This window comes from Pseudoliparis swirei, chromosome 16 (assembly GCF_029220125.1).
Source record: "Pseudoliparis swirei isolate HS2019 ecotype Mariana Trench chromosome 16, NWPU_hadal_v1, whole genome shotgun sequence".
Lineage (NCBI taxonomy): Eukaryota > Metazoa > Chordata > Actinopteri > Perciformes > Liparidae > Pseudoliparis > Pseudoliparis swirei.
This window is the reverse complement of record NC_079403.1, coordinates 18,120,160-18,147,823: the sequence shown is the minus strand read 5'-3', so window position 1 is coordinate 18,147,823 and position 27,664 is coordinate 18,120,160. Positions and strand designations below refer to the sequence as shown.

At 45.0% G+C, this 27,664-nt stretch overlaps 1 protein-coding gene across 1 annotated transcript in view; it reads right to left on the bottom strand.

The window, feature by feature from the left end:
- The window catches only part of pard3aa (par-3 family cell polarity regulator alpha, a), a 337,003-nt gene that overhangs the window by 59,752 nt on the left and 249,587 nt on the right, over positions 1–27,664 (bottom strand). Inside the window, exons 20-21 of the mRNA XM_056433473.1 lie at positions 24,639–24,767; positions 17,285–17,605 (exon numbers count right to left, since the gene is read on the bottom strand). Coding sequence (XP_056289448.1) covers positions 17,285–17,605; positions 24,639–24,767 — 450 coding nt within the window. The remainder of the gene's footprint in view (positions 1–17,284; positions 17,606–24,638; positions 24,768–27,664) is intronic.

Below are 27,664 nucleotides of genomic sequence, written 5' to 3'. Positions count from 1 at the left end.
GGCATGCAACACTTTTAGATCCTCGCTTGCTTTTGTTGGACCTGTCCCTTCTTATACCTCTCTTTCTCGCATCCCTCCATTGTTCCCAGCTCCTTCCGTTCTCTCCCCCAGGGGGGGAGGGGGAGTGGCGATGACGCAGTAAGCCATCCCGATTACAAGATTACAAGGTTAAAAGACACAGACGGAGGAGTCACACAAACACGATGCACCGCTGAAGTCACTCTCGTTAAAACAGAGACGACCTCTCTGATCCTGTTTGTGATGTGTGTGGAGTCTGACGAGAGCGTGAGCAGTCCCACATGTCGCATAAACGCGGACGCAAACGATAAAAGACGTGCTGTGAACTATTTCATGAAAAAAAAAATTGGACATTTTGGTGTCTGATAGTTTTGGCCACCTCTGGGCCAGCAGATCGAATGAGACATGAGAGGTGGGTGTGTGATTAGTGGGTGCTCGTCCCGTCACTCTGCACCGCCCAGATAATAACTTCTTCCTGTGTGTGTGTGTGGGGGGGGGGGGGGGGGGGACCAACCAAAAACACCACTTTCTCTTCCGCTGTCATCTTCCTCTTTTTCCTCAGCTCCATCCTTTTAACTAAGCTGATTAAAAGGCAACCAACCCAACCCCCCCACCCTCCTCACCCTCCTCATCCCCTCACCCACTACACAACCCGCAGCCCTGCGGCAGTGCGGGACAGCGAGGAGGCCCTTACTACTTTCTGCATGAATATTAAGTGCGGGATTTGTGTCGCAGGTTTGAAATTGGAAATCACAAGTTTGACTAATCAGCTTTGGAGGTTCAACATTCAGGGTTTGAGTGTGTATGCATCTCTTTCCTTGTCTCCACTGGCAACAGAGAGACCCTACTCTGTCACACACACACACACACACACACACACACACTCCACTGCATTCATTCCCACCCATCTCCCATTTAAAAAGGAACCCAGAAATAGCCCAAGAGGCTATTAGGAAAAATACAGCCAGAGGAGGAGGAAGCTGGAGGGGTTTACAGTCCAAAGCCATTCAAGGGTACACTCCAGCATCTCCTCCCTCTCTCTTATTCTCCCTCTCTTCTACTTGTCATCCATCCTTCTCCCTCGCTCTCTCCGCCGCTCTTTGTTCCGATGAATCAGGGCTTTGGTGAACATGCTCATTATGGCTCCGATAGTTTCCCTGGCATGGGTATGCAACAGGAAGAAGGGGGGAACAGAATGCAACTAGATGTGGTCTGAGAAAAGGGGGCAATAATGGAGCAGAATAGAAGTGAACAACTGTAGGCTGTTCTCTACATCATAATCAATGCAAAGAAAGATAAATGTACCATCTTTTGACAGGAGCTGCCGCAGCCTTTTCTATTTTCTGAGCACATTCCTAATATCGTTGTGCAGTAAGACATGTTATTTCCAAGAGATAAATGCATTTCACTTGTCTTAAATCACTTTTATAAATCACTTTTGCTCAAGAGTTGGAGCTGTTGCTATCAATTCATGAGGTTCCCGGTCCTGCGTAAAGTGCAAAGAGTTTTGTAAGCGGAGAAAAATTATAGAGAACATTCCGAGGAATTAATAATCATAGCAATGATATCAAGTTTTGCAAATGTCATGATGCTCGTTGAATGGCAGACGAGTTTTGTAGAGAGTGGTTCCTCCCGTGCTGAAAAACATGTTGATGAATTCGGTGGCACACCTAATAAGAAGTTGAATTTGTTATAGACTAACATGAATATCGACCTGTCATGATAAAGATGAAAGCTACTTTAGGGAATGCATAGGCACTGCGGCCCATGACGAAAACTCTAACCTCTCCATCTCGCAGTTTCTGATCTCACCAGACGGAGAGAATCCTTCCAAAGTGATGATGTACGCTTTGACAATGTAGCACCTCGTGATATCCATGACTCAGGCTCTGCTGTGAAACAGATGTCTGGTGAGATTTACTGTGATTATGAAGACACATCATGAGACGACAGCCATAACAAGAGTTTATACATGATCCTCCAGCAGGCAGCTTCTCTTGTCCCAACAGTGGAAGATTAGGAATTGCATCGCAGCACAAGCCGTGTGGAACTTGGAAGAGCCAATGTTATAGATCGTCAAACAGGCATTTCTTTTCTTATCTATGTCATGATAGTACATCTCACTAAAAGGATTAATACAAAATTAATAATTGAGACGCACTGATTTTAAAATCATTGTCTATATGAGCTTGTCAGAAGCAGGGATAGGCTGACTTTTAGTCCTGTGTAAAAACAATGGATCCTCCAATTCCCTGACAGAACTCGGCATATTTCATTCTAACCTCCCTGCTAGCTCACATATTTCTAACTCCACCTCCTTGCAAACTTTGGACAATAACTCTGGCGTCATTCGGGATATTTTGGTCAGAATCCAGAAAAGCTTCAGAGCAACAAATGGCCCTCCAAAGATGTGTGTACAGGCTGTAGTAGTCGTAGTAGTAGTAGTAGTAATACCAGTAGCAGTAGTACTAGTAGTAGAAGTAGCAGCAGTAGTAGTAGTAGTAGCAATAGTAGTTGTAGTAGCAGCCTAAAATTGGTAGTAGTAGCAATAGTAGTAGTAGTAGGAGCAGTAGCACTAGCAGTAGTATCAGTGGTAGTAGTAGTAGTAGTAGTAATAGTAGTAATATCAATATCAGTAGTAGTAGTAGTAGTAGTAGTCGTCGTAGTAGTAGTAGTAGTAGTAGCAGTAGCAATAGTATACCACAGACAACTGATCAGTTAAAAAAGGGTAGGCCTACTGTGCTTAATATCCACTTTCTGGTTTTGGATCTTCTTGAAATTCTCCAACAAGGATATTTTAAAATAACTTAATTATGACAATGGCAAAGGTTTTACACAAGAGCAATAGCAGTGATGAAATTTAAATCTTGTGAAAGTCGTTTCTTTCATAATCACACTTGCACGAACAGGAAAGTATATAAAACAAGATATGTTTTAGATAAATTGCCTAGACCTCATAAATGTTTAGCATAAGCAATTGTTATGGAAGAAAAGCGTACAAAACCACTGCTTTCTTCCTTTAAATCATTGTGGGGAAGATGACGCATGTTTTTCTTTCATACATTTTGTAATAACGTTGTTGGAGGGACAACAATCATTTTATTGGTGACGACTGCTCCACTAACTCTTGTACATATGACAAATGCAGACTTGAAAATGTTCCTACTACAATAACTTCAAACTGACCATGTCTGAACCCTAGTGAGCAGTTATTTGGTCTCAAGGTGTTGTTTTACAGCTGTCCCTGACCTCTGACCTCCATGTGGAGCCGTGCAACCTAAATACCATAATTACACATGAGGCACGCATTTGAAAGGGCATTACCTCAGTTAACCAGGAAGTAATTGTTACCGTACTCGCTTCAGTCGTATTTTTCTGCCAGTCAGCTTCATCATCCAAGAAACACTCTGTTTCCAGTCAGGACTCTTAAGCCCCACTATCAGACGCTCTATTAAAGCCATCCTGCACAATCATCTCTCAGTCCATTGTGATACATTATTAATAAATGACAGATGCTGACATGCGCCGGAGCGAGAGAGGAACCAGACGACGTCTCTTGTACATGGCTGTGCACGTCGCAATACAAATAAAATACTCCCACCATAAACTGCTTTGAAATCACAGGCTTTATCACCGAGTCAGCCTCACCGACAAGCAATGGATAAACCACAACTTCCTACAGAGGTCATAAAAGCAATGTGGATGTTAATTGACGTCCCTGACTGTCACTAAAACATGGCCATTATCCCAGGTGAAAGCGAATGCAGGTCGGCCCGGCAGTGAGCCTTTAATGACGGCCATATCATTACAGGATGGGGATTATTCTTTATGTTTAATCACGGCCGAGAACACAAGTGTTTCTGGGATGACATCTCTCGCCGGGGCCCTTACAGACCATCAGCGGTAGAGGCTGAGCAGCTCAGGGACGGTGGATCGATCAGGTTTTTTTAAGTGGTAATAACCAACAATAACACAGATATTTTATACTCTCCTAGGTATGAATGAATAGAATAAGTATTGACATTTCATATCGAGGAGTTAAACATTGTAAAAACATTGTTCTTCAATAGAATATGTTCAAAACCATATTCAACACGAGATTTAATGAATGTAAATCTGTATATTCAGTGTAGGAGAAAGGCAAGGGAGAGGAAAAGATGAGCTTAATGCTATAGACCTACACAGCGGTCCAATCAGTGAACCAATTCAATAACGCTGACTAGGTTAAAAGCCTTTGATTTTTAACTTCTCCAGTCATTTCTTCTGCCGCAAACAAACCCCACCAATCACAGCGGATGCAATGGAAACCGAATGCAATTCCCTCTTCGAAAAACGGCCCGGCTCTAAGACCGTTGGCTCCATGATGATCCGTGATGACATCATGAAGCCCATTACAGCGGACCAACGAGGCCATGTGCTGCCATTACGCTGCTGCAAGGGGCTAAGAGCATTTTTACAGGCATGCTGATGGCATTAGAGACGTCTATTGGCCCCCACAGAGTTTTATTAGGTCTAACAGTGAGCTCAAGCAGGTCAGGGGACCTAACCAAGCTCTTGTCCCATTTTGCTGGAGGGAACCTACAGAGTCCTGGACCCAGCACAGCCTGTAAGGGGAGAGAAATGCAGAGAGAAGCCCCCGGGCCTCCCTTGGTACATTCTGGTTTAATTCTATCTTACCTGTGTGAGATGACGGGGTAATAGTCAAGGTATGAGCCCAATGTTCACTGCATGGCCACAGGATATTCCCTCTGCTGACATGCAAGTTAGAAACATATCTGTCTTTCCAACAACATGAAACCAGATGTGTAACATGAAAATCAAACAAGAAATTTCCAGTTGAAAATGTATAAACATGAACATTATTGACATTTTAAGTGACGATTTGTCACATAGTTTTCGAAAATTACATTACAAGTACATGTCCTTTCTGCTTTGGCAATTTATGAACTTTCATTTCATGTGACACTGTTTCTTCATAATGTACTGTAACTGTCTACAATGTGCATGTCTGCAATACGGACTGTTCAGCACCATAGCAATGTTATCACAATATTAAATGAGAACAGAATCCCATTATACCAGAACAATTATTCCTCTCGAATTTATGTGAAAATCCTTCATTTTACAACGACACGGGGAAAAAACAAATTTGTCCAAAACTTTTAAAAGACTTTAAAGAATTCCCCTATCAAGAGCAGAAAAGCAGGTTGTGGTGTGCACTATTTCAATACCTCCTCATGAGTTGATCATGAATGTTGGAGGGGGGGCTTAAGACAGATGGAATGTGTCACAGGATTGTCTTGAGGATTTGGGAAGTATTCACCCATACAGCTCCCTGTAATTACAAAGGCTCTCACTGAGATCCGATTTGCCGCTGGGAGCTTGTTCAAGGCACGGTGATTGGATCGACAATGGCGTGGTCTGACAAAGGAATATGGATACTGCTCTTAAAATAGAGGTTACTAAAGCCGTTCGGTGTTGAGTGCATGGGCAAGGTAAATTTAATTATGTGCCCTGTATACACCGGCTGACTTTTCGATTAGAATAGAATAACTTCTTGATACAGCTGTACCCCGGCGACCACTTAGGAAATGGTGTTGAGGAATGGTTAGTCCTCAACTTTTAGGCCTAAATCTCTTTTGTCTATACTCTTTTGTGGCCTCGTCCATTAATAATGGAATGGATTTCTACTCTTTCTAACAGCATATATGTGTGTATTCTGTCATTACACAGGGATAACAGTAAGAGGTTATGCTCAAAGGTGTTTTTATGAATATATTGTATTGTAATATACTGGTGGTTAAAGATGATACCTGAACCACTGATTACATGATATTATAGCTGCCAATCGCAGATTTCTTTGCTGCTAATATTTTATAATTCCGCCATTCCTGCCGTATCAGTCAAAACAAAGGCATTTACACTGATAATTGAGGCGCTGATGTCAGGAATACTAAGGGTCAGCAGTCAGCCTTTTTAGAGCTTAGCATGCAAAATACCATTAATGTTCTGCTTCGTCCAATTTCTGAAAGTGCAAGTCAAGATGATTGAACCAACACCGTTGTTGCCAGCAAATGATAATCATACATCAAAAACTAGCAATCCTTGATTTCTTGCATTGTAAACAGATGAGATACATCATCTGAAAACCAACTGAACTACCCTCCAGCATCTGAGGGCAGGCAGGATGATTGGTGGCTCCTCGTCTGTCCTTTGTTGAGGATGCAGGCGAGGAGATGAAACGAGAAGATGGAATTGAGAGACAAAGATTTGCAGTTAAATGGATATGGTTGTAATATGGTGTGGTTTAGTCTGGTCATCTGTTACCATGAACTAAAGTTATAGGATTATAACTTTGATTTGATCGTTTTTGACGGCTATATTTTCAACGTGGACACATGGCCTAATATTGACATAATCCAATAACAAAATGATTGATCTAATCCTTTCTTTCGTAGCCACGGTTATTCAGGTATTTACCTAAATATACTGTACTATGATTCAAGGTATGTAAGTGGCAGTGTCACACTGTTTTATTTGTCACACACACAGCAAGGTTGTCAAGTGTGTGTGTGTGTGTGTGTGTGTGTGTGTGTGTGTGTGTTTACTGTGTGTGGCACAGTGTTGGTGTGTATGGTGTGTGTGTGTGTGTGTGGTGAGGTCCTGCAGAAGTCCTCTCATGGTGGGTTCTCTAGGGGGTTCTCACAATGCAGGCTCTTGTTGTGACCCAGTCTGTTGTCAAGTTGTTACTCCAGCCTCGATGTTCTGTTCTGGTGTCCCTGGTTCTGCTGTATCCTGGTCAGTCCTGCCTGCAGTCCCTTTAGCTCCTGGTGGCACCTCCTGATCATCCTTTCTCTGCATCTGCACCCGTACCTTTCCAACGGTGCAGTCTTGCGCCTCTGCAGCGTCCTCAGCCGAACCAGAACAGATCCAGGAAGGATCCTCTGGGAAACTTTGCCTTCCTCTTTCTGCAGGAAGGGATGCCTCCACAGCTGACGCCAGCTACCTGCTGCAGGTAGCTGATCCGAAGGTGGAGCCAGGAGACCTTAACCCCAGTGGCCCTGTTTGATGTTGCTGTGCCTGTCACCCCTCTCAGATCCTCTGCTGTGTGATCCCCTCATGTGTTGTCCTCTCAGCTGTCCACAAATGGTATCCAGTCAGGGTGTTAGTTTGGATCACCACCAGAGTATTCTGTCAGCTCCGCCCTCTTGTCCTGCCAGCTCGTCAGGTCCACAATCAACTTCGCTACCTCCAGGTGACACCCCGTCAGAAAGTGGTGGGGTGTGATGGTGCCACCACAGATCAGCTCACACCTCCAGGTGTGCCCCACCAGGTTGTCAGGGACGTTAGTGGGAGCCCCTGGGGGGTCCTGGGGTGAGACAGGGGCTGAGAGCTGCCTTCAGGTGTGTCTGCCTGTCTGGTGGGTCCCCTGACCACGGATCCAATGGTCAGGGGGTGTCCCACAGAGGTCAGTCCACCCTCATGTGTCAGCTGCCCGGCCAGGAGGGGGGCTCTACTGTCAGAAATCTGAAGATCAGAAGAATACAGAAGGAACATCAGTCCCAGAGAGCTGTCAGATAGAGCCAGTACCTGGGAGATGGAAGCATCTGTGGATCTGTTTGATCTGGAGCATGATCTGTTTGTCTGGGAGGGAAGGAGGAGGGAAGGAGAGGAGTCGATAGTACCAGGCTCTAAGCTCAAGATGTGGTCTCGGTGAGGAGAGGGCCAGTCAGTGATCATTCATGAGTGCTGGAGAGAAGACTACTTGGGCACAGGATAAGCCGATCTCTTGAAACGGGAGTGGGGGAAGGACTCCCAGGGGAGACATTGAATATCCATGTGGGAGAGCTGAATATTGGTTTGAACAGGTCTTCAGATCTGCGCCAAGCACCCCATCTGGCGGCAGCAGCCCTGGAGCACACCAGTCACACTTGGAGCCTCACCCTGGTGCTGGTGCACACAGGTTGGTGTTCTGCTCACAGAGGGTGTATCAGACTGTGCTCGGGTGTGGTGAGTGTGTTTGTTAGCCTCGAGCTAGCGCTGCTGTTCGGCTAACTGTTGCCAGGTGTTAAGCCGCAGCGGTGAACTTTGCACTCCGGTCCATGAGGTCGCGGCACAAGCGGGTAGCTGCTGTTGTATCTAGCCTCCGCCCGTGCCATGGGTGTCGCCGCGGCTCCATCTGTGGATTCCCCTCTGCCTGGTACCTCCTCCCTGGTCTCAGTCCTCCTCGCTGCTTCCATAGCCCCTTCGGGCTGCGCCATTGCCCGCTGCCTCATGCGACCGCCGGATTGGACATCGGCTCAGTAATCACAGTTCACCAGGATAGGGGTCCATAGTTATCCTTGGTTAGCCCCATGGCAGCATGGATGGGACCGTGGTTTCGGTGGTATGGATGTGAGGCACTTGCTATGGGATCGCGAAACCCTTCCTGCTAATGTGGAAATCACTGCTACTGTCTGGTCATTGATTGGTCGGTTCATGGCCCTCAGTCATCCATGTCTTATTGGCTCAGCCTCTGATGTTGGTCAGACCACCGTTCGCTGTCTTTGTCTACACTCGCAGTTCAGGCGCTAGCGCAGAGTCTGCCGGGCTGAAAAATGAAAACATGGCAGCTTTGCTGCGAGAGGAGAGAGAGAGCCGCTACGATCTTTCGTTTCGTGCGCGTAGCACAACGCGTTTTTCCTCTCCTGTGGTAGCACATTTGAGGGGAAAGTTGAAAGTTTTTTTTTTTTTAGGCCTGGTTTGTCGCCACCACCCCCCACAGCAGCGGGGATATTGCTTGATGAAAGGACATGAACACACATCATGGGGTCGAGGCACGCCGATTATAGTGCGGTGTTGTATGTGTAGGGGAAACTTGAGTGATGCATGGATGACCTGAGCTGAACTCCGTAGATGTGATGAAGGGATGGTCGTGAGAGGTCAGATGTTCAGGGTGAGGGAAGAGTCTTAATGTTCTTGATCAGACCATGTTGTTAGGGTCGAACCATTAGTCATGAGCAAAACCCTCCACTCTAGATTTACCAGCTCTTGGAGAAAGTTTGTCTGCAAAACAGAGAGACTGACTCTCGATCATATCGTCGATCCCGGCCAGCCAGTTTCGCCATGTACCCGTCCTCACAAAGATGTTCTGATCCCTCATCCTCATTTCCTGAATCTATCATCTAACATCATCCATCTTATTTTCCAGAGACTGCAGATGCTGGGCAGGATGCTGGAGGGAGCTGGTCAGGTGACTCTGGGTCTGTTCGAATTTCGTCCCTTTTCTCTCCGTTTTCTTCGTCGCTGCTCCACTGTGTTTGATGCTTATTGTGGTTGATCTCTACGGCCACGCTGGATCGATGGGAAAAATGGAAAAAAAAAAAAAAGTTTTAAAAAAAAGTTTATGTCAAAAGCTGGTCCAAGCTGTGCTGCGTGTGCTGTTAGTGCCATGTTGAAAACAAAAAAATAAAAAATAAAAAAAAAAAAAAAAAACCCAATCTCCACGGAGCTACCTCGACGGCGTCTGGACACAGCCGCGCCATGATACGGTGCCTTGTTCTGTTGCTTTACAGTTGCATTTCAGTCCTTCTTTCGCCCGGTCTTCGCTCTCCGGTCTTCGCTCTCCGGTCTTCTACAAGTTGTATGTACTGAGAGAAGGGAGGCCCTAAACACTCACCTTTCATTATGAAGTTCATGATCACTTCCATGGCTGGCAAACATCAGAGCACAGAAGGCACGAATGAAGCAGTTAGCGTCCCTGCCTGATGCTCTGAGGTCACTTCCTTGTGCATGTGTGTATTAACACTCGGCGTAACTAAAGATGAAAGCAACACATGGGTCATCTGCTTGCCACCACGGTACTCGCCAGTCACCTGCCTCTAAATCGCATTCCACACCTGATCTATTTCTGGCGCCACCGTGTGAGAGCAGTGACGCCTTGCTAGCGGAGAGAATCCGTGATTAGTTTGTGAAATTGGGTTATCTATCATGTGAAAAGCAGAGTTTCTCACAAAGGAGCCACATATTCCCTTAACAGCAGCACCACGCGGCGTGTTATTCAATCAGAAGAGATTTCTCAGTGCATGAATTTAGAAAAAAGTACGTCCCACATTTGCTAACAACATGTTTTCCGTGTGCTTTCTCCCCATTAGTTGCTGTTGCTGACATTTTCAAAACAACTTATCCTGTTCTGTCTAAATTGTGTCGGAAAAATGTGCCTGTGTACAATGTGTGTATTTTGATAATCTCTCCTCGGCGTGGCACTGTCAGGCATCTGCAGCATACAGGAGAGTTGAGGAGGGATTAACTGACTGTTTGCCGGGAAAGAAATGCCCTCCGGTGCCGATCAGCGAACGAAGCTTCAGTACCCGTGGCCATATTCAACCCCCCCCCCCCCTCCTCTTCTCTGTTCGCCAACTTGCTCTATATGCTCCCTTTTCCCTTCATCTTTAAATGAATTAAGTAATGTATGCATGCCTTCCAGGTTCCTATTTGAGGGATGTTGATAGAATACATACTGTACATGCAACCTCAAACAGCATGATCCACTTGATGAAGAGTTGAAGGTGAGGTGGGTCCCGCCCCCCCCTCTCTCAATCTGCTTTCAGGCTGTTTGCTTTCTTAAATGAACGTAATGTTAAAAACGGAGTATAAATTGCCTTCTGTGTGCTCCATCTCATCACATCCATCCTACAGGGCCGTCTATGAAGCGAGAAATAAATAAATAAAATGAAAGCAGACCAAACAAGTAATTAATTTGCTTTACCTGGGAGTAACACGTTGCTATCAGTGAACAACCCCTGCGATAAGGCTGATGTGCATTTGGTGCATTAGGCCTCTTGCACTATCGCCACAGCACGGAGCAAGCTGGGAGGAAAGTGCAAAAATCAGTGTGAGAATGTGGCTGTATATTGGACCTGCGCCCTCATTTCGTAACCTGTGTGCAGGGTTTACATGGGGCCCGAAGCATCACCTACACTGGTTTACCTCAACCCGAGGATTCATCCGGCCTCATTCATTACACCGGCAGCTCTCTCAGCAGGGGCAAACATCCCAGATGAACTCTTCCCACCACCTCAGTGTCCTTTTTCCTATTCTCAATAAGGAGCAGGAGAAGGCAGTGCACCACGCATTCACTGTGACATTAATTTCACACCCACACAAGGACACTCAGAGGGAGTAATGGAAAAACGGCGGTGGATGTCGGAGACAAAAAAAAGGCAGCGCCGAAACATGCTGCCATGGCCCTGGGAACAAAACGCAACACCGTCTGCGTCGACTGAAAGTTGCGTTTAGCTTGGCAGCCCACAGGAGGGGGAAGAACTGGATACGCCAGACGAAACACTCTGGAATAACAGAGATACCAACGAGCGAGTAAAAAGTAATTAGTTACCACTAATGTACGTGTCGCATTAAAGCAAACTGCTCCTTGATGCTAGACATATCAATTTTAGTCCCTTGAGAACTAAAAGAAAACGCTATTAGAGACTTACGAGCTGTTATTAAAGTCTTAACGCAGATGCAGGGCTCATAAAAGATTCATTTGTTTACCAATGAATTATTAAGTGGTAGAATCAAAGCTACAGATGTTCAAGTCAGAATTTGTTGTTAATTTCACTTTGATTGCATCTAAATGAAAATACAGACTATAAAATTCACAGAGAGTGATTGTTGATTGTGGAGTTAATTAAAGAGGCCAAATAAGAGACAGCAAATGATTAATAAAAAATAGTGATTGCTTCGGATTGGCTTGGTGGCCATCTGATCTGATCGAGGTTTGTAAGAACGCACTCCCCATATGCATTACTAACTAATCGCGTCATTCAATGTTCCTTTCAAAGGAGGCGGCAGAGACTAAACTAAATGATTAGGTGTCCCTTTTGGGACTGTGATGGTCTCATCCAAAAACACGTGACGATGTTGAAAAGATACCAGACAAAATTGATTGTTTTCTTAGAGGGTTGAGGATCCGCTGTATGCTCATGGGGAGAGTGGTCATCCCGTAACCACAAGGTACTTGGTTCGATCAAGTTATTCTTGCATGTCGAAGTGTCCTTGAGCAAGACACTGAACCCCCAGTTGCTCCCCGGGTGCTTCACTCCCGCCCACTGCTCCTTAATAATTAAGCATGGGTCAAATGAAGAATTTCCCCACTGTGGGATTAATAAAAGTGTACATTATTATTACCATTATGAGAGAGAACGATCCAAACCATAATGAGGATGAAAGCTCCGTCAGCCTGTGGGTTTTAAGGCCACAGTGGACAGCTGTGGACGTGTCTCACACCAGATTAACATCTACCAGCTCCCGAGTTGACGTCTCGGCGCATGGGAGTGGCGAGGTGGTGGGAGCGAAGGTGGGGGTGCCTCACAAACTTTCTCCAGAGATGAAAAGCCTGACCTTTCATCAACTGCGTGAAATGCATTAGCTACCTCATAATCCAATTTCAAGACCATGCAAAGTGAAGATTCTGACTGAATATTAGTGTGGTGAGAGCAAGGGGGAAAACAGCACGGTGAGTGTTTCTGAGGGTGAGGACTTTGGGTTATTTTTCTCTCATCGCTGTCTGCCTGCCAGCCTCTCTGGAGCTGCTGAGTTTGCAGAGGACTTCAAGGGCTTTTCACTGCTGAGCTCTGTATCTCTTTCCCCCCTGCTTCCCCACCCCACCTCTTCCTCTTGCTGTCTCTGACTCTTCCTCGCCCATGCTCTAAGGAGCTTTAGAAACCCGACTGGGTAATGGGAGCAGCAGTCAATCAGATTGCGTTTTCAAAGGTGATGCTTTGTTTCACGCTCGCTTCCCACAAATCCCATCGAGCCTGGCACCTGTCAGGTTGTCGTTCTGAAACGCAACATCCAACGCCAGTCACCCAAAGCCCCCCGGTCCCTCGGCAGATGGAGGGGGCTGACTTGTCGGCTGCCTGTCGAGAAATTAGGTCATTCTATTTTGCTGGCTTTAACTTGTTTTATAAGGTGAACACAAACAACTGGAAAAGAAAACAGTGTTTGTCTCCCTTTCACCTAAACTCAGTTATAGAGCAGATTCATACAGGTTTTATGGTGAAAAATGAGATTTACTTTTGCTTTACATAAGGCTTTCACACAACTGATCATGAATAGATGCTGGATTTCTATTGGTGCCCTTCAGTTTTATGGAGTCTGACAGCATTGTCAAAACACCACTGGTGCTGCCAGCTCTAATAACTTGTAGGTTGGTAATAAATTGTTAAACGAGCTCTTGTTGTACCGTGATCCCGTAAAGGAACAGTAAAACCTGATATGGCCGAACGGGCAAGATCTGTGGACGCCCACAACAAACAGGGGTCCTTGTATCTCCAAAGGTTTATGGGCTCAGGTCTGACTCATTCCCGCTTTTACAGTCACAGTGACCTTCCCATTAGGCCTCCATTACCAAAGGTCTATCGCAGAGAGAGGCGTATTACCTGGTCTGTTTACCCAGCTGCAGCCTCTTCTTATTAACTGCGGTGGATAAACAAGAGTGCAGCTTTGAAAGCTTTAGCGAGTCATGGATGAACGACTTTATAATGGCATGAAAAGAATGCACACGTGTATAAACACATGAAGAAAAAAAAAAAGTCCAAGATGCAAAACTATAATGAACAGCAACTAGCAATCGCAAGCATGTGGACCCCACCTCCTCTAAAAGGAGGACCTACCCACCTCAACCGAAGGGCCCCTTAGTCTCTCTAATTGTAATGTGTTGTAATGACAGCACAGAGGGATGTACAGGACACAAAGCGATGAAAACTCAGACTCCTAGGTATATCAGCATTGATTTATGTCTTACCCGCTATGCAAATGTTTGACTTGCTGGCTTTGAGATGGAAGATACAGATTAGTTTGAGTGTAGTCGTCCTCTCCTGTTCAGCATCTGGTGCGTTTTTTCACCAAAGAAGAACGAAAAATAAACTAAATTTGCTCCCTGGAACCAATTTTACAAGGTAAGTCTAGAGGTCATCTCAATATCAGGAGATGGCTTCCAGCCAGGTCAACTCCCCATGCAATATAGTATATTCTATGCTGTAGGAGATAGTGGCAGCAAGCCAACAACAGAATACTGGGTTAGCTTAACCGTATGCATTTTATGTGTGTTGTTGCACCATGTACAAATAAATAACGAAAAAATAAACAAATAGTATGAAATGCTTGAATATCTTCTTATTTTGGAACTATTTTGTTTGGTGAAAATTGTGCATTGCTCCACACTGTGGCCTCTGCAAACAGCATAGAGTTGTCCATCACAAGAAAACCAGGGTTAGATGCACTAAGCAGTGTGATTTTAAACTAATTGATCTGTTTTCGCATGTTGTATAGAAGTTCCTTCAGGGGTGTTACTAGTTGCTGGCTTGCTGTCGGATGTCTGACCGGAGGATATGACTCTGCTGGCAAATCACTAAAATATCCCTTTTAAATGTGATCCTTAATCTGCCCCTTTGATCGGAGCGTGTTTCTCCAGGGCCCACCTCAGAAGGCAGTAACAGTATCCAGGTCGGGGTTAAACGCAACTCATTCTTCTCTTTCATGCTGAGGACTGACTGACAGCCGGGAATGAAAAGCCTTCCCTGCACAAACCTCATCGACTTCCTTCAAATAGGAAGTCCTGCAGCTCCAAAATACTGTGTTAAGCGGCGGGGGCAGGATTAGAAAAGGGAAAAATTGAAAATCACACTGGATCTCTAAATGGCAAAACAAAAAGTTCTCAATCCAATTTTGCAGCCTTCATTCATGGTTCCGGTGGAAATAATTGCAAAGTCTGTTTGGTCGGTGCTCAGTACTTTACAATGAAAGTTCCAATAAGTTTAATTAAGAAATGCAAATGACTGTTCATGTTTGTTACGATAGGGAAGTGACAGGAGTCTTGAATCAGAATGTGTTTCAAGCTCCTTTTTTTGTTGCAAATCGTAAATAGAAAGCCTCTGAGCTAAATAAGAACCAGTGCATATTATTATATCTCAAAGGCAGCAAGACAAATATTACAGACGTACGGCCGGGCTGGCATACACAAGATATGCAAAGCAGTGAGAGGTGCAAAACAGAAATGCAGTGTTGAATATGCTGCGCGGATTTCAAATCAAATCACAACACTTGCAACAGCTAATCCGGTCCATGCAAATGAAACTCCATAGTGCGCGATCAATACTTCAGACTCAGACCCCACACCAAATATAAGCTTGTGTTTATAATTAACATGCAACACTCAACTTTTTTGTGCTGAAATAAACCTGTGAAGGTGGGAATGCAATAATCTCCAGGAAGCCGCTAAAACATGAGAGCAGGAAGGAGAAGATAAGAGCTTATTTTTATGTTGTTTGTTTTTTGAAACCGATGCATTTCGGAGACGACCTAATGCATGGTATTATGTATTTGATTTTATAACCTAAAGATATATCCCTGTTGTAATAGTTTATAAGATTTCCATGAAAAACAGCAGAAATATGGAACACCGTCTAGATGTTCAGAGGAAATTTGACTAAATCTGAATAAACCCAAGCAACAGTAAATATTTGAAATACATTTTTCAAGTCATATCTAAGTAATAAAGCATCTTTTAACAATCAAACACCTCGTGCAGGAGGCCTTTTGCACAACTCTTTTTTTTCTCTTTACTTTTCTATGAGAGCCACAATAATATTCCTTCTGGCAAACAATAGGGTTGTCTAATGTTGCTTTTGTACCATATTCCGTACAGAGATTATTGAGAATCAATAGCATCATATCCACCAATGACCAACATCTTGGGATCTGATTCCACAGACTCGTTGAACACCAGTCAAGAATTGTTTTGTCTTCTTCACAAACTAGTCCTCGGGCTTATCTTTGTATTCTGCTTGGGGAAGTGGGATAGTTGACAGTCGATGGCTGTTCTGACACAACAAGGCTATCCGCAGGAAACACGTGGAGGTAACCTTCACTTTAGACATATGGATCAGTGTGAGCCCCGGATGGACTGGCACATGGGTTTAGCTGGCTATCAGAGGACCAGATACCCTTGTCATATCTACTCTGACTGCCATGGATTCGTTACAGGGTGGAGGTTATACCTCTGTAAATCCTCTTACAGAAAAAACACACACACACACACACACACAGACACAGTCACAGTCACACAGATGCACTGTGTCTCGGTCACACGCACAGCTTGGTAACACATGCATGCCACCCCACCCCACCTGAGCCCAGCAGTGAAAGGTCACAAGCCCCCAAGTGACAGCTGTCAATCACGGGAGGAGGGTATTATCCGATCCATTAATAACACCCCGAAAGGTTCTGGGAGACCATGGGAATAGAAACCTCCTGACTTGTCACCACTGGATGTGACCTACAGGAAACCTGTGACCCTCGGAGCTCCCCCAAAATCAGCAGAGGCGCAAGCATTATAGAACAAAAAGAGTCTTGTTTGTAAAAGTTTGGCTTTTTCTAAAAGGAAGTGCAGCATGCTAAAGTTAAATTACGATTTAAGAGAAATAAAATGTTGAATTAAAGTGAATAATAAATATGATTAAGTTCTATCCATCCATGTATCCATTTTATGATTCTAATTAAAATGTATTGTAGGATATTGTCACTATGCAGGTTCCATTCTCATCATTGGTTGGACTTTGTTGGGGCTTTGTTTCACTTTAGTTAATTTACTGAAGCTTGAATACAATAGTAATAACATATGTAGTAACTGCACACAGGCCTTTAGACAATAGGCTATCGACACACTAATATGAAACTAAGGCTCTGCGTGGCGTTGTCGACATATCAAATATGTGTGATGCAACCCCCAGCGTAAAAACAAGCTGAAGACACATGCAGCGTGACTCTCAGCCAGGGAGGATTACCTGTGATCCAAGGATAATGAAAAAAAAGGACTGCCTGATATTAAATTCTAGCACAGGGAGAATGACTGATCGGCTCTTGTTGTTCAGATTTTCTTCTTCTTTTAGCTTTCCTATGGATCCTGCCTGCTTGCACGGGGCGATGCCTCGTGGGACGAGGCAGCGATAAAACCCTGTGTGAAATTCATTGTTTTTCTGTGCAGCGTTTGTCACACATGACAGGTAAAAGCGAGCAAATACAATCACACACTGCTGCTTATACATTATAGATGAGGTGTAAATGAACTGGATTGTTGCAAAGCTCAAGCATGAGGCACACAGCTAGTTAGTGTCCTTTGAATGAAGGAGAAGAGTAGAGAGTCACAAAGAGTGTTGCTGGATGTTTACATGTATGTCGAGTCAACGGCATTGCAGTATATGCAGTGTTTTGTGGGCGCCCCTACCTGTCTGGAGCTGCCGGGCGTCCATTGCGTGGCTTGTTGACCTTGGCATACAGGGCCTCCAGTGGTGGACCGGTGTCCTGTCGGCTCAAGGGAAGGTGAGGACTCTGGGTAGTCTGGGGACTCGGGGCACTCTGGGGGAGATGGTAGTGGTGGTTGTAGGTCTCCATGCTGCTGCTGTCCACCGACGAGTCCAACGATCCGATGCCGGCGTAGGTGTGCTCCTCATCTGAGCTGAAGGCACCGCTCACAACATCTTGGATCTCGGCATATTCCCTCTCCTTTGTCTGATTCTCTCGAAGCTCCCGCATCTTGGCCTGTATCCTGTGATAAACGCATTGAATGGAGAAAGTGTATGTTAAGAAATGCCAATACATGAATACGTCTTGAGGGAAATATTTTTTACAGCCTCACTTTGTGACGGATATACACTCCAAAAATAAATGATTATTATTCTTATTATTAAGAGTCAAACATGAATGAGATGATCAGCCTGACAAATGGTATAATTCTTATGCTGTTTTTGATGGTGTGAAAATACTGTAAAATATTGCCAACTCCTTTTTCTGGCCTCTGTGTGAAACTATGCATTTGGCTAACTTAAGCTAGAGCAGGAGAACCATATCAAATTGGCCAATATTAATCGGTTCTTAAGAGATTATTTCTACGTTTTGTTGTTTAGTTTATTTTGATGCTCAGGAAGCCTGTAAACAATATTTGTTCCAGCTGTGCTCATGGAAACACATCCAGTTTTCATGTTTTTTTTAATACGACTGGAAAGGTTTTGCATTACATTTGCCTGGGAGAGATGCTACAATTTATATGTATTTCTTTATGCAGACCAACTTCACCTAGATGGAGACAAAAATAGATACTTGATGATACTTGAGGTATTGAGTGTGTAAGAAATGAACAGTAAGGAGACAACCCAGGATAACGAGAAGGGGGAACAGAAAGTAAAAAGACCAGCTGTAAAATTCGGTCCAAGACTCAGAGAGGCTTACATCAACATTCCAAGAAGTTTAATTTCAGATATTGATCAGTCCAGACCTGAGGAAGAAGTATATCCTCTTCAAACTTCTAAAGTGGATTTCTTTTCCTAAGTGACAGGGAATGAAGACGGAGAATAATGTCTTCCACTGTAGTGAGAGCAGTGTTATTCAAATATGTGGCTTTCCATGAGCCATTAGAGGGCCACGGCAAGGGCACTGATCTTTATCCCTCAGGTCCTCTTACAAGAAGGAGGTAGGAGGGAGACAGTCAGACCTCCTCTTCCTCCATGCAGCCCCTTCCTCTCCCTCAATGCCGTTCCTCTCCCCGGGACCACTTCCACACAACAGAGCCTTTCACAGGGTCTTTTCCTGTCTCGGAGAATGGTTCCATGTGAACGGCCATCTGTCCGCAGCTAACAAGGTTCAGTCATGGTTCTGCGTGGGAGCGAGGAGAGCTGGGCGGTGGAGGAGCGAGGAGGTGGACAGTGGGGGTGGGGAGCAGAAAGGAGAAGGGCTGAGGACAGGCTGAGAGGAGGGGGGGAAGCTGACCTCCCACTGCGGTGACCCTGGCAGCAACCACCAGACTGCTCACTACTTCCAGATGTAGTACCCCTGCTGTCGGGTAACATACACACACATCCACACACAAGCACGTACCTCCTGCTGGTGCAAGACTTCCCTATTACCTCAGGTCATATCTGACCTTTGACCCCCCCCCCCCCCCCACACTGCTGCTACTAACAGATGATTGACAGGTTTGGAACAAAGCTAAAATGCTCGCCCCACTCCACCATAGCCTAACTCTCTCTCCCCCATGTCTGTGTATTTTAATAACAGTAATCACATTTTAAACAATCACCATTCTTCAATGCCGAATTAACCCAATTCCCACATCCCACCCAAAGACTGCCATGTTTATTTTTAGCTGTCCAAAATCCCATTTTCTCAGCATTATCTGCGGAATGAGCTTTTGATGGAGGCCTGATGCAATGTTGCATGATATGCAGTCATCTATAAAGCCTCCGAGCTGGATTGGAGCAGGTTCATTATGGAAATGATCAACACACAGCGCAGTTGTGTGTGCACCCGGTGACATCTCACTTCTGTCAGGAAGTAGGAAACGAGCCTTCCAGGGAGACAAACACTAATTCCCAGAAGTCCTTTCACCTGCTGTCTGGCTAAAGTGATGTCAGATCTCTTCCAGGAAGGAGCAGACAATGATGTTACGACAGGCTCAGGGAAGTCCGCTGGGATCTCAAAACCCTCTGGCGTTTTATGACTAATCAGATTCATAAAAACTGCAATATTGACATTTGGGATGAGCTAATGGCCTTGGCTAGACTGGCGACACGAAGCTAAACGAGAGAGACTTCACTTCCAGGCCTCAGGAGTCTGACATGGATAAAGCTAATAGGTGCATTTCAATAAAAGGATATTAAGAGGCAACATTTCAAAATGAATGAGATCACAAGCGGGTAATGATGTTGCCATTAGCGTCGCAGCCATCTGGTCCATCTTGCTTCGTAACTTTGTTGCTTTTATGCACTCATCAACTTTCAAATCAAGCTTTTCTTTCAATTCCTTACAAGTCATGGCTCTTTTTTTATTCGTACAAAAGACCTACATGTTCTCGTGTTTGTGAAGAAAACATGTCCCCTCTCCAAGCCAGTCGGTCTGCAGTGGGAGGCTTATTCCAACTGGTTATGGCTGTCAAGTGTTACGTTTCCACCCATGGAAAGTTGGCAGTGGGTCTCATTACATTTCCAAGTGCTAATATCTGCTAGATGTCTCCTCCTGATGTGTCGGGAATTAAACTACCAGGGATTTAGTCATCTAAAAATCAATATGCATCTAATTATCTAATTATAACACTCGTTTTGTTTGTTATGACACCCAGGACGCCATTTTGGGGCATGTTAGCGATTCTTTGAGGCAAGGCTGAAGTTCAGAAAGATATGAAGCAAATTAGTCGTATATTAATGTATGTTGGAGACTTTGGAAGCCCTTTTGCTGCAGAGTAATATGCTCATTAGCTCCAAACCATACATCCACACTTGCTCACAGAGTTCTTCTTGCTGCTCCACTGTGAACTCCCCTCGTTGCCCCCCCCCCCCTCTCCTGAGAGGCCACCCCCTCACCGTACCATATACTGTATACTCCATTAGCCAATTAATGGCCCAGCATGTTAACATTGAGGAAAGTGCTGCCCACACTAAACACATTATTACTGTACAGTCCCAATTACCAGCCCGTCTCCTCGCTTCTCCTCTGACCAGACAGTATGTCTGAGAGGGGGGGGACACTGCAGCTTCTAACGCAGCCCGGATTCCATAAAAAATACAGTCGAGCTGTCGTGCTTCAATGCAGCACGTTTGCATTTTAATTAGAATGATGATAGAAAATGATCCTCTGTTAATCAGATGATTTAGTTTTTCCTGTTTGTTGTCTGTGATTTATTTTATATTTTTTAGAAGTAGAATTGACCTCCCACAATGTCTATTTGTGTATTCTTCTTAACAGTGGAGTGGAAAGGCATTTCCTCCTGGCTAAAAGACAGTCTAGACAGTCTAATGCTGAGGTTTTCAGGACAGTTAAAGTTCAACCCTCCAATCCACTCACTAACCGTGTCTTCAAGAAGATTATTATCTTGTCGTATCGAAATGGATGCGTGGATACCTTCGCATTGACTAAAACTGAATTGTAATGATATTTTCTTCCGTCGAATGAGAAAGCAGTAGACTGTCACATCGAGTAAATACCGTAACACATGATATGGGTGGAGCGAGCGGCCTGGTGTGAACTGCTGTGTCAGCTCACCTCAAGTCCTTCCTCACTGCACAGTTGAAATCTCACTGTTTATCCAACAGGGCTGTTTTCTTTTTATCTTTGGACAGCAGACTCCTTCTCCATATGTTTGTCAATGTGTGATCTACCCAGGGGAGGCAGGGATGGGGGTGGGTGGTGAAGAGGAAAGGAGGTGGGGGGGGGGGGGGCTGTCTGTACTTTCAGATACTCATTTTGAAGTCAACACACTTAGAAGCATGAAAGCCTGCCTCCTCAATATGCATTGTTACCACGCTGGATCAAACAGAATGTTTTTGCTCTCTTACTTTCTCACCCAGCCACCTTGAGCAGATTCGTCTGCTTTTTTGTTATATTTTCTTTTCAATACCTCCTCACCAAAAACATGTTCTATTGTTCTGAAGTGCAGAATGTATCTGCATCTAATCAATGTGCAGTAAATGACTCTGCAGGCAGCTGTCTGTGCTGAATCGCGACAAAACCTCAGATGGACCATCTTTTGTGTTGACACTTGGCCCATAACCGCATAATGCAATCATGGAGATAATTGTCCGAGTTTCCATGGTGTTAATTCACAGAGTTAAGAATCGCATTAACTTGCTGTAGGTATCAATATAATTACAAATGTAATCACACTTCCGAATCAACCAGTTGGAGCTTCCTTTGAACTCGCTATGCAAATGAGACGCAAATAGGATCCTGAAATAATGAGATGGTTTGACAAAGTGGAATGGTAACTTTCGTACCACAATCCCAGTAATAGGAGGTATGCGTCTTATAGCAAATTGCTTTACTTTTCTTTTTTATCAGCTATAAGAAAATAACTTCTCTTTTGTTAAATAACAGATTAAATTGTGACGGCTAATCTAATCCAGGTTTGCTCTTTGTCGATATGAACTGTGCTGATGCACCCACTCCAGAATCACTGGTCAGTTTGTGTTGGTCTAAAACCTGCGGGAAGTCAAACAACAAACAGGGGTAAGCTGGCCACTGTCGAGGATTCACAAAGAAAAGAAAAAAAAGCAGTGATGTGCTCTGCAGTGGTCTGGGAGAGTGGCGGTGGAGTGCTGGCCGCTGATTAGGAGCCAAGCAGATAAGAGAGAATGGACATCATAATCAGCTGCCAGCGAGTTCAGTTCAGGCGAAAAATGAAGAAGGAACATTGTCAGGTGGCCTTTGTGTGCTCCCCTGTTTGGCTGTGAAAATATAGTTTCAGGGCGAACAAGTGCGGAGATAAGTCGGAGATTGATAGAAGCTCCACCAGCACCACCCGGCCAGCGTTCTTTTCTTTCTCTCTTCTCCCCCATGGCCTTGTGTGAATGAGGGCCGTGGCCACGGGAACCGCTGCTCTCCAGCCCGCCCACGGTCCAATCAGAGGGCTTGTTGTCGCCACAGTCCTCTCAGCGTGAGCCAATCAGATAGGGGTGTCTTGGGTGCAGTCCACAGGCATAAAGAGAGCAGAATAATGCCTGCTGCAACGGCTGGCCCGGACAAAGATTTGGATCAGCCTAACCACAGGTTCTAATGTCGCCTTGATGACACATGAAACAGTCAATCACAGGAGCTGTGGAACATCTCCCAGAGTCTGGCAAAACAAATGCTGCTGATAAGCATTCTTCATCAAGTTCACTGCGAGGAGCTCGAGCGATGAAGTCAAACGTTTGATCCACTCTCTTTTCCATCGTCCTCCATCTATAAAAAGGCTGACAAGATATCAATGGAGGAGAACATTTTTACTGAACAATAAACGGGTCTTATCTGCAAGGGCCGCAGGCCAGACCATAAATTGCATGAATTACATCAAGGTCAGAGTTTTAAATATATGACCGTAGCTGCCTTATTGCAGGGTAGAAAAAGGGCAGGTTTTTATAAATTAATCTGTCTCCCCTCATCGCTGACTCCTATTTTGAATCACTAAAAGCCCCTGTCAAAACCGTCCGCTTGAATTAACGACAGCTAATGTCAGCCGTGCCGGGGGTTTTGGCTGCGGCCCATCCCGGGTCGCGCTGACACGCAGGAGCCGGCTGACGGTTGCCAGCGCCGGAAACCAGTCGCGACCCGATCCATAGTTTCATAACCGCACTCTCAAATGGTCCTGCCTCCGTGGCGGCATTGCAATCAATCAGTGCATGTGCCTTAAAGCGTAGAACCAAAACAATCAAATGTAGCACCTTGGGAGTGCGATACAGTGGCGCAACCAAAAAATACAAGAAGTAATGGATTTCTAAGCTGTCGTCCTGCCGAACCCTAATGCTTTGAATATCGACTCTTCGTGGCAGGTTGCTTTATTATTACCTGCCACGATTTCCCTCAGGATTCCGTTTCCATTAACCAAAGGAGAATCTGGCCTGGCTGAGTGATGGGATTTGGGTACAAAAGGAAAGAGTTAGGTTGCTCTCGTGCGCAGGTGGCTGGAGCCGAAACTCACACATGCAGAACGCACACAGACAAACAGGGAATGAGAAATAGGGCGACGGCGACGTGAGAGAAGGAGCGGGATTGTGGGGCCTGGGAGGCTTGTGAGGGCATGTGCTCGACACATCTCCTGCCCACTGTGTGCCTGTGTCGGTTCTGCTGCTGAGCATGGCAGTCCTTTGGGAGCCTCTCAAAGGGGGACAGATCGGGAGGTACAACCAGGCCCGCCGGTGCACTGAGGGAAATGTGTTGGGCCCTCAGCCAGTGGGGTTCGCTCTCCTCAGTGGAGAGGACCATCGCTGCAAGACAGAGTTGAATACCAAAAAGAAATGCGTCACAGCCTTTTCTGAGCAAGGCCTCCAGATGTTCTATTCATTAAGGAAGAGGGCCTTTGTGAGCTTTCCTTTTTTTGTGGGTGCGCACACTGGCTTGTGTTTGTGGTACCAGGAATTTTGGACATGCCATCCGTCCTTTTCTCCCTTCGCCGTGAGAGGGAGCGGTATCAAGCCCTATTGTTGCTATTCAATTAGCTGTCATTACCGACGGCAGTTTGATTACTGAGTTCATTTGGCTGCTGGAGAACAATAGAGGCCGCACGCTGTCTCCTCACTCGGCCTGTCACCGGTATTGTCTTTCCCTGCTGGAGAGAATTAAATGTGGCTTGTCTTTAAGGGATGAGGCGCACGCGGCAAAACCAAATGCCTCGCCTCACACTTCCTTCTGGACGACCCGCAAACACCGGAGGACATGGAGCCAAGAGGGGCGGATCAAAAAGGAACAGCGTATTCCTGAGCGATTAACAACCTGGGTGAGCTGCAGGAGAAGACATCGATTTCACTATTATAATGAGCACCATTCAATCATGCCAAATCCACGGGGGCCTACGAGCACCATTAAGAGGTCAGCGCCTCCGAATGGCACAGGCAACAACGATCCATAAATGATCTATTTAATGTGCTGATATAAAAGAAAGGGACATTTCACAAATTGACATCTGAGTACTTTCCCAACCCTGCTCTTGCCATTTTGCTAATTAGGTAGTTTGCTAATTTTCCGGTCAGCAGTGTATTTGTTTTCTCTCTTCTTTGTCCAGCGGGGACTTCATTGTGTGGGCTTTTAGCGAGCCAAGGCTCGGTCTGAGCACTCACCTCTCTTGTTCCAGCCTCGTCCGCATGGTCTCCTCCTCTGACGCCTGCATGTCCTCGGCTTTAGATTTATTGGAGCCCTTCCTCTCCATCCTGTCTCCTGGCGGCTCATCCTTTCGGTGCTTTCCGAACCTGAGTAAAAGAGAAGGGTAGGGAGGATTTAATTGAGGCCTTTAATAATTTCTAACCCAATATGGACTTTTTTCTTTTTACACCAGCACGTCTCTTTTCTGTCCAGGAAATTCAGGTGAAATGCTCAGTAGGAAATTAAAGTGTCAAACTGTCAACATCTTCAGGCCAGGTTTGTACTGTGAAGACAGCTCAGGAGAAGTCTCCCCGGGCACCCATTTGGTATTGAAAGAATAACTTGTCCTTTTTCATATGAATGCAATCAAAATGCATCAAGCCACATCAAAAGATAACTCGTAACGTAGTGAATTCCCTCCCTCCCTGCCGAGTTTCCATCCAGAAAAAGGTTTCAGTGAGTATGAAAAGTCGTAAATGGCAATACCCCCTTCTTCGTAAGAGACAAGATGAGCTCCCCGTTTCCTCCCTGAGCTGTGGGGTTTACTTCGAGGGATGGGAGCAGTGACAGCTCGTGATTCAGTTTGGAGCGAGGAGGGAACGAGCTACCAGCAAGTCGGCGGGATGTAAGCGGAGGGAACGTCCAAGCTCGCCGGTATGGTTTGGAACTTTCTGGGCAGCAAACTTTTACATTTTAATGACGGCAGTGAACACGGCGGCGGCGGTAAATCCGTAACAGCTTTACAGCGAGTCAAGCCAATGATCGTAAATTCCTCAGGTCGGGCCGAGCTTGGTGCCGGACTGGAGACTGGAGACTCTGGCTGACTGAGGGGTGTGAAAAAATGATGAGGAATGGAGGGAGAAGGAAAAAATAGAGGCGGCACACTGAGCCAGGGAGTACAGTATGTTTACACACACACACACACATGGACAACTCTATTAACTGACTCCACTGGCTGAGACCTTCTTACTGACAACAACACTCTTATGAGACAGAACAGGAAAAGCGTGATCGTAAAAGTATGATGTCATTTCCTGCTGCTCCACAATGATGCCAGCTTTGGAGGAAGTGGTAAATGGCATGGTACAGAAAAGGGAAGCAACACAGACAGATATCCAGGCAGTGCATTTGATGGCCATGTTTACACATGGTGAGTGAGAGTAGCACATCTGTACGCCATGTGCAGTACACTGCTGCTCTGGCTCAGTGTGTGCAGTTCTCAATATGTTTGGGCATGCAAAGCCTCAATAAATGTGTCTTTGGAGGATGCAACCACTTGAGCATCATGTTTATAGGTTACCAGATTACTAGAAGTAATTACAGTTGAGGGATTATGCTACAAAAGTGGTGAGGATTAGTCAATGCATAGACATGAAAGAGAAAATTAAGGGTATTGTGGATGCTTAACATAAGGTTGGGTCAACTCAGCCTTCAAGCATGCCTTCTAACTACTGGGAGAAGCGGGGCTCATAAATACCAATTTAGGGACAGAGCTAAATATTAACATCTAAAAGGAAGATTGGTAAACAATGTATTTGAGGTAGTTCTGACTGACTGGTCTTCTCATGGAGGAACTCAACTCCCAAATCAATTTCATTTTACCAGCCAATCAGCAGCTGTTGCGGGATATGTCGTGACCTGGAGACAAATCATACAGAGTTTGGACAGAAATTTAATCTTTTTGGGACAATAAATAAATATAATTGTAAAGTAGAACTACTATCCTTTAGGTTGTATGTATCCACCAATCAGTAAAATTGCCGTTTACGTCCATGTCCGTCGAAAATGTCATACAATTTTATTTAATATTACATTTGGAAATTAATTTGTTATTAGCGAATCGATTCTTGACTTAAGGCAATGGGTTATTATGGTGAGGTCGTGGTAACCTTTGAAGACCAAATTCTTAAGACGTTCTTGCCAAAAACTCAATTAAAATGTAAGGGCTGCAAACCGTGAATGTTTTTATGATGGTCAGGTTGCGGGAAACAAGGCCACTTATATGAACAAATCTGATGATTGTAAAGACAAGGCAATAACCAAAAGTATACAGGCAGGAGGGCACGTGAGACGTGAGAAGAAATTCAATAAATATAATCACAGAAAAGGACTGAGTTTTTATTGACTGTTTATATTACACAGCGTAACTCGATGTTGTAGCATTGTGCACGCAGACATTGATTATGATGTTCCTCATGGGCTTTTTAGAGCCGTCCTGTTCAATTTCAGACCCAAGAACAGGAGAAAGCATTAGGCTGTGCAGTCTCGCAGCCCCGCGGTGCTTCAGTCCTACTTTAGTTTTACCTTCCTCATCGCTGAAATTAATTTGACAGGCTTTTCAAACTTTCTCAGAAAAGCTGAAAAAAAAAGACATCAGACAACACGACTGTGGGTCGGTGGAAGTGAATATATTCATGGTATGGGAGACTGTTTCCCTCACAGATGTTTATTATTCTACTTTATATTAAAAGCAGCCGGGACCTTTGAACAAATGCTTTCTCTTGCTTTGTAATTCTGTAATTTTTCAAATGTGCTGTGGCCCGGTGGGAGATTCTGGTCTGCGGTTGCACAGAGAGCCCAGGAGAGGCCAAGGGAGCGATATGTGGGTGCCTATGCAACATTACCTGATTAATTAATCAACAAATGGCTCGAGTAAGGCATAAAACTCCAAGACGGGGCTGAGCATGCTAATAATAGTACGCCTGCTATCTATCACCAGGGCAGGTGACAGCTTCCCTCGCCCTCACTTCAAGGACTTTCATTAACTTCCTGAGGAAAATCCACCTTCCTCTTTTTCCTCTTTGATTTAATTTTTCTCGGCCTCTTTTTTTCTTCTTCTCCGACCCCTCTGACCCCTCACATAAAAAAAAACATAGACCCGTGGGGGGACAAACTTCAGCCTTCAACTTTTTCCCCATGATCAACATCAATACATTGAGAGATTTGTCATAGTATATTGGCGGATTAGAGTGAGCGGGACCGTGGGCATGCAGCAGCTCCCATA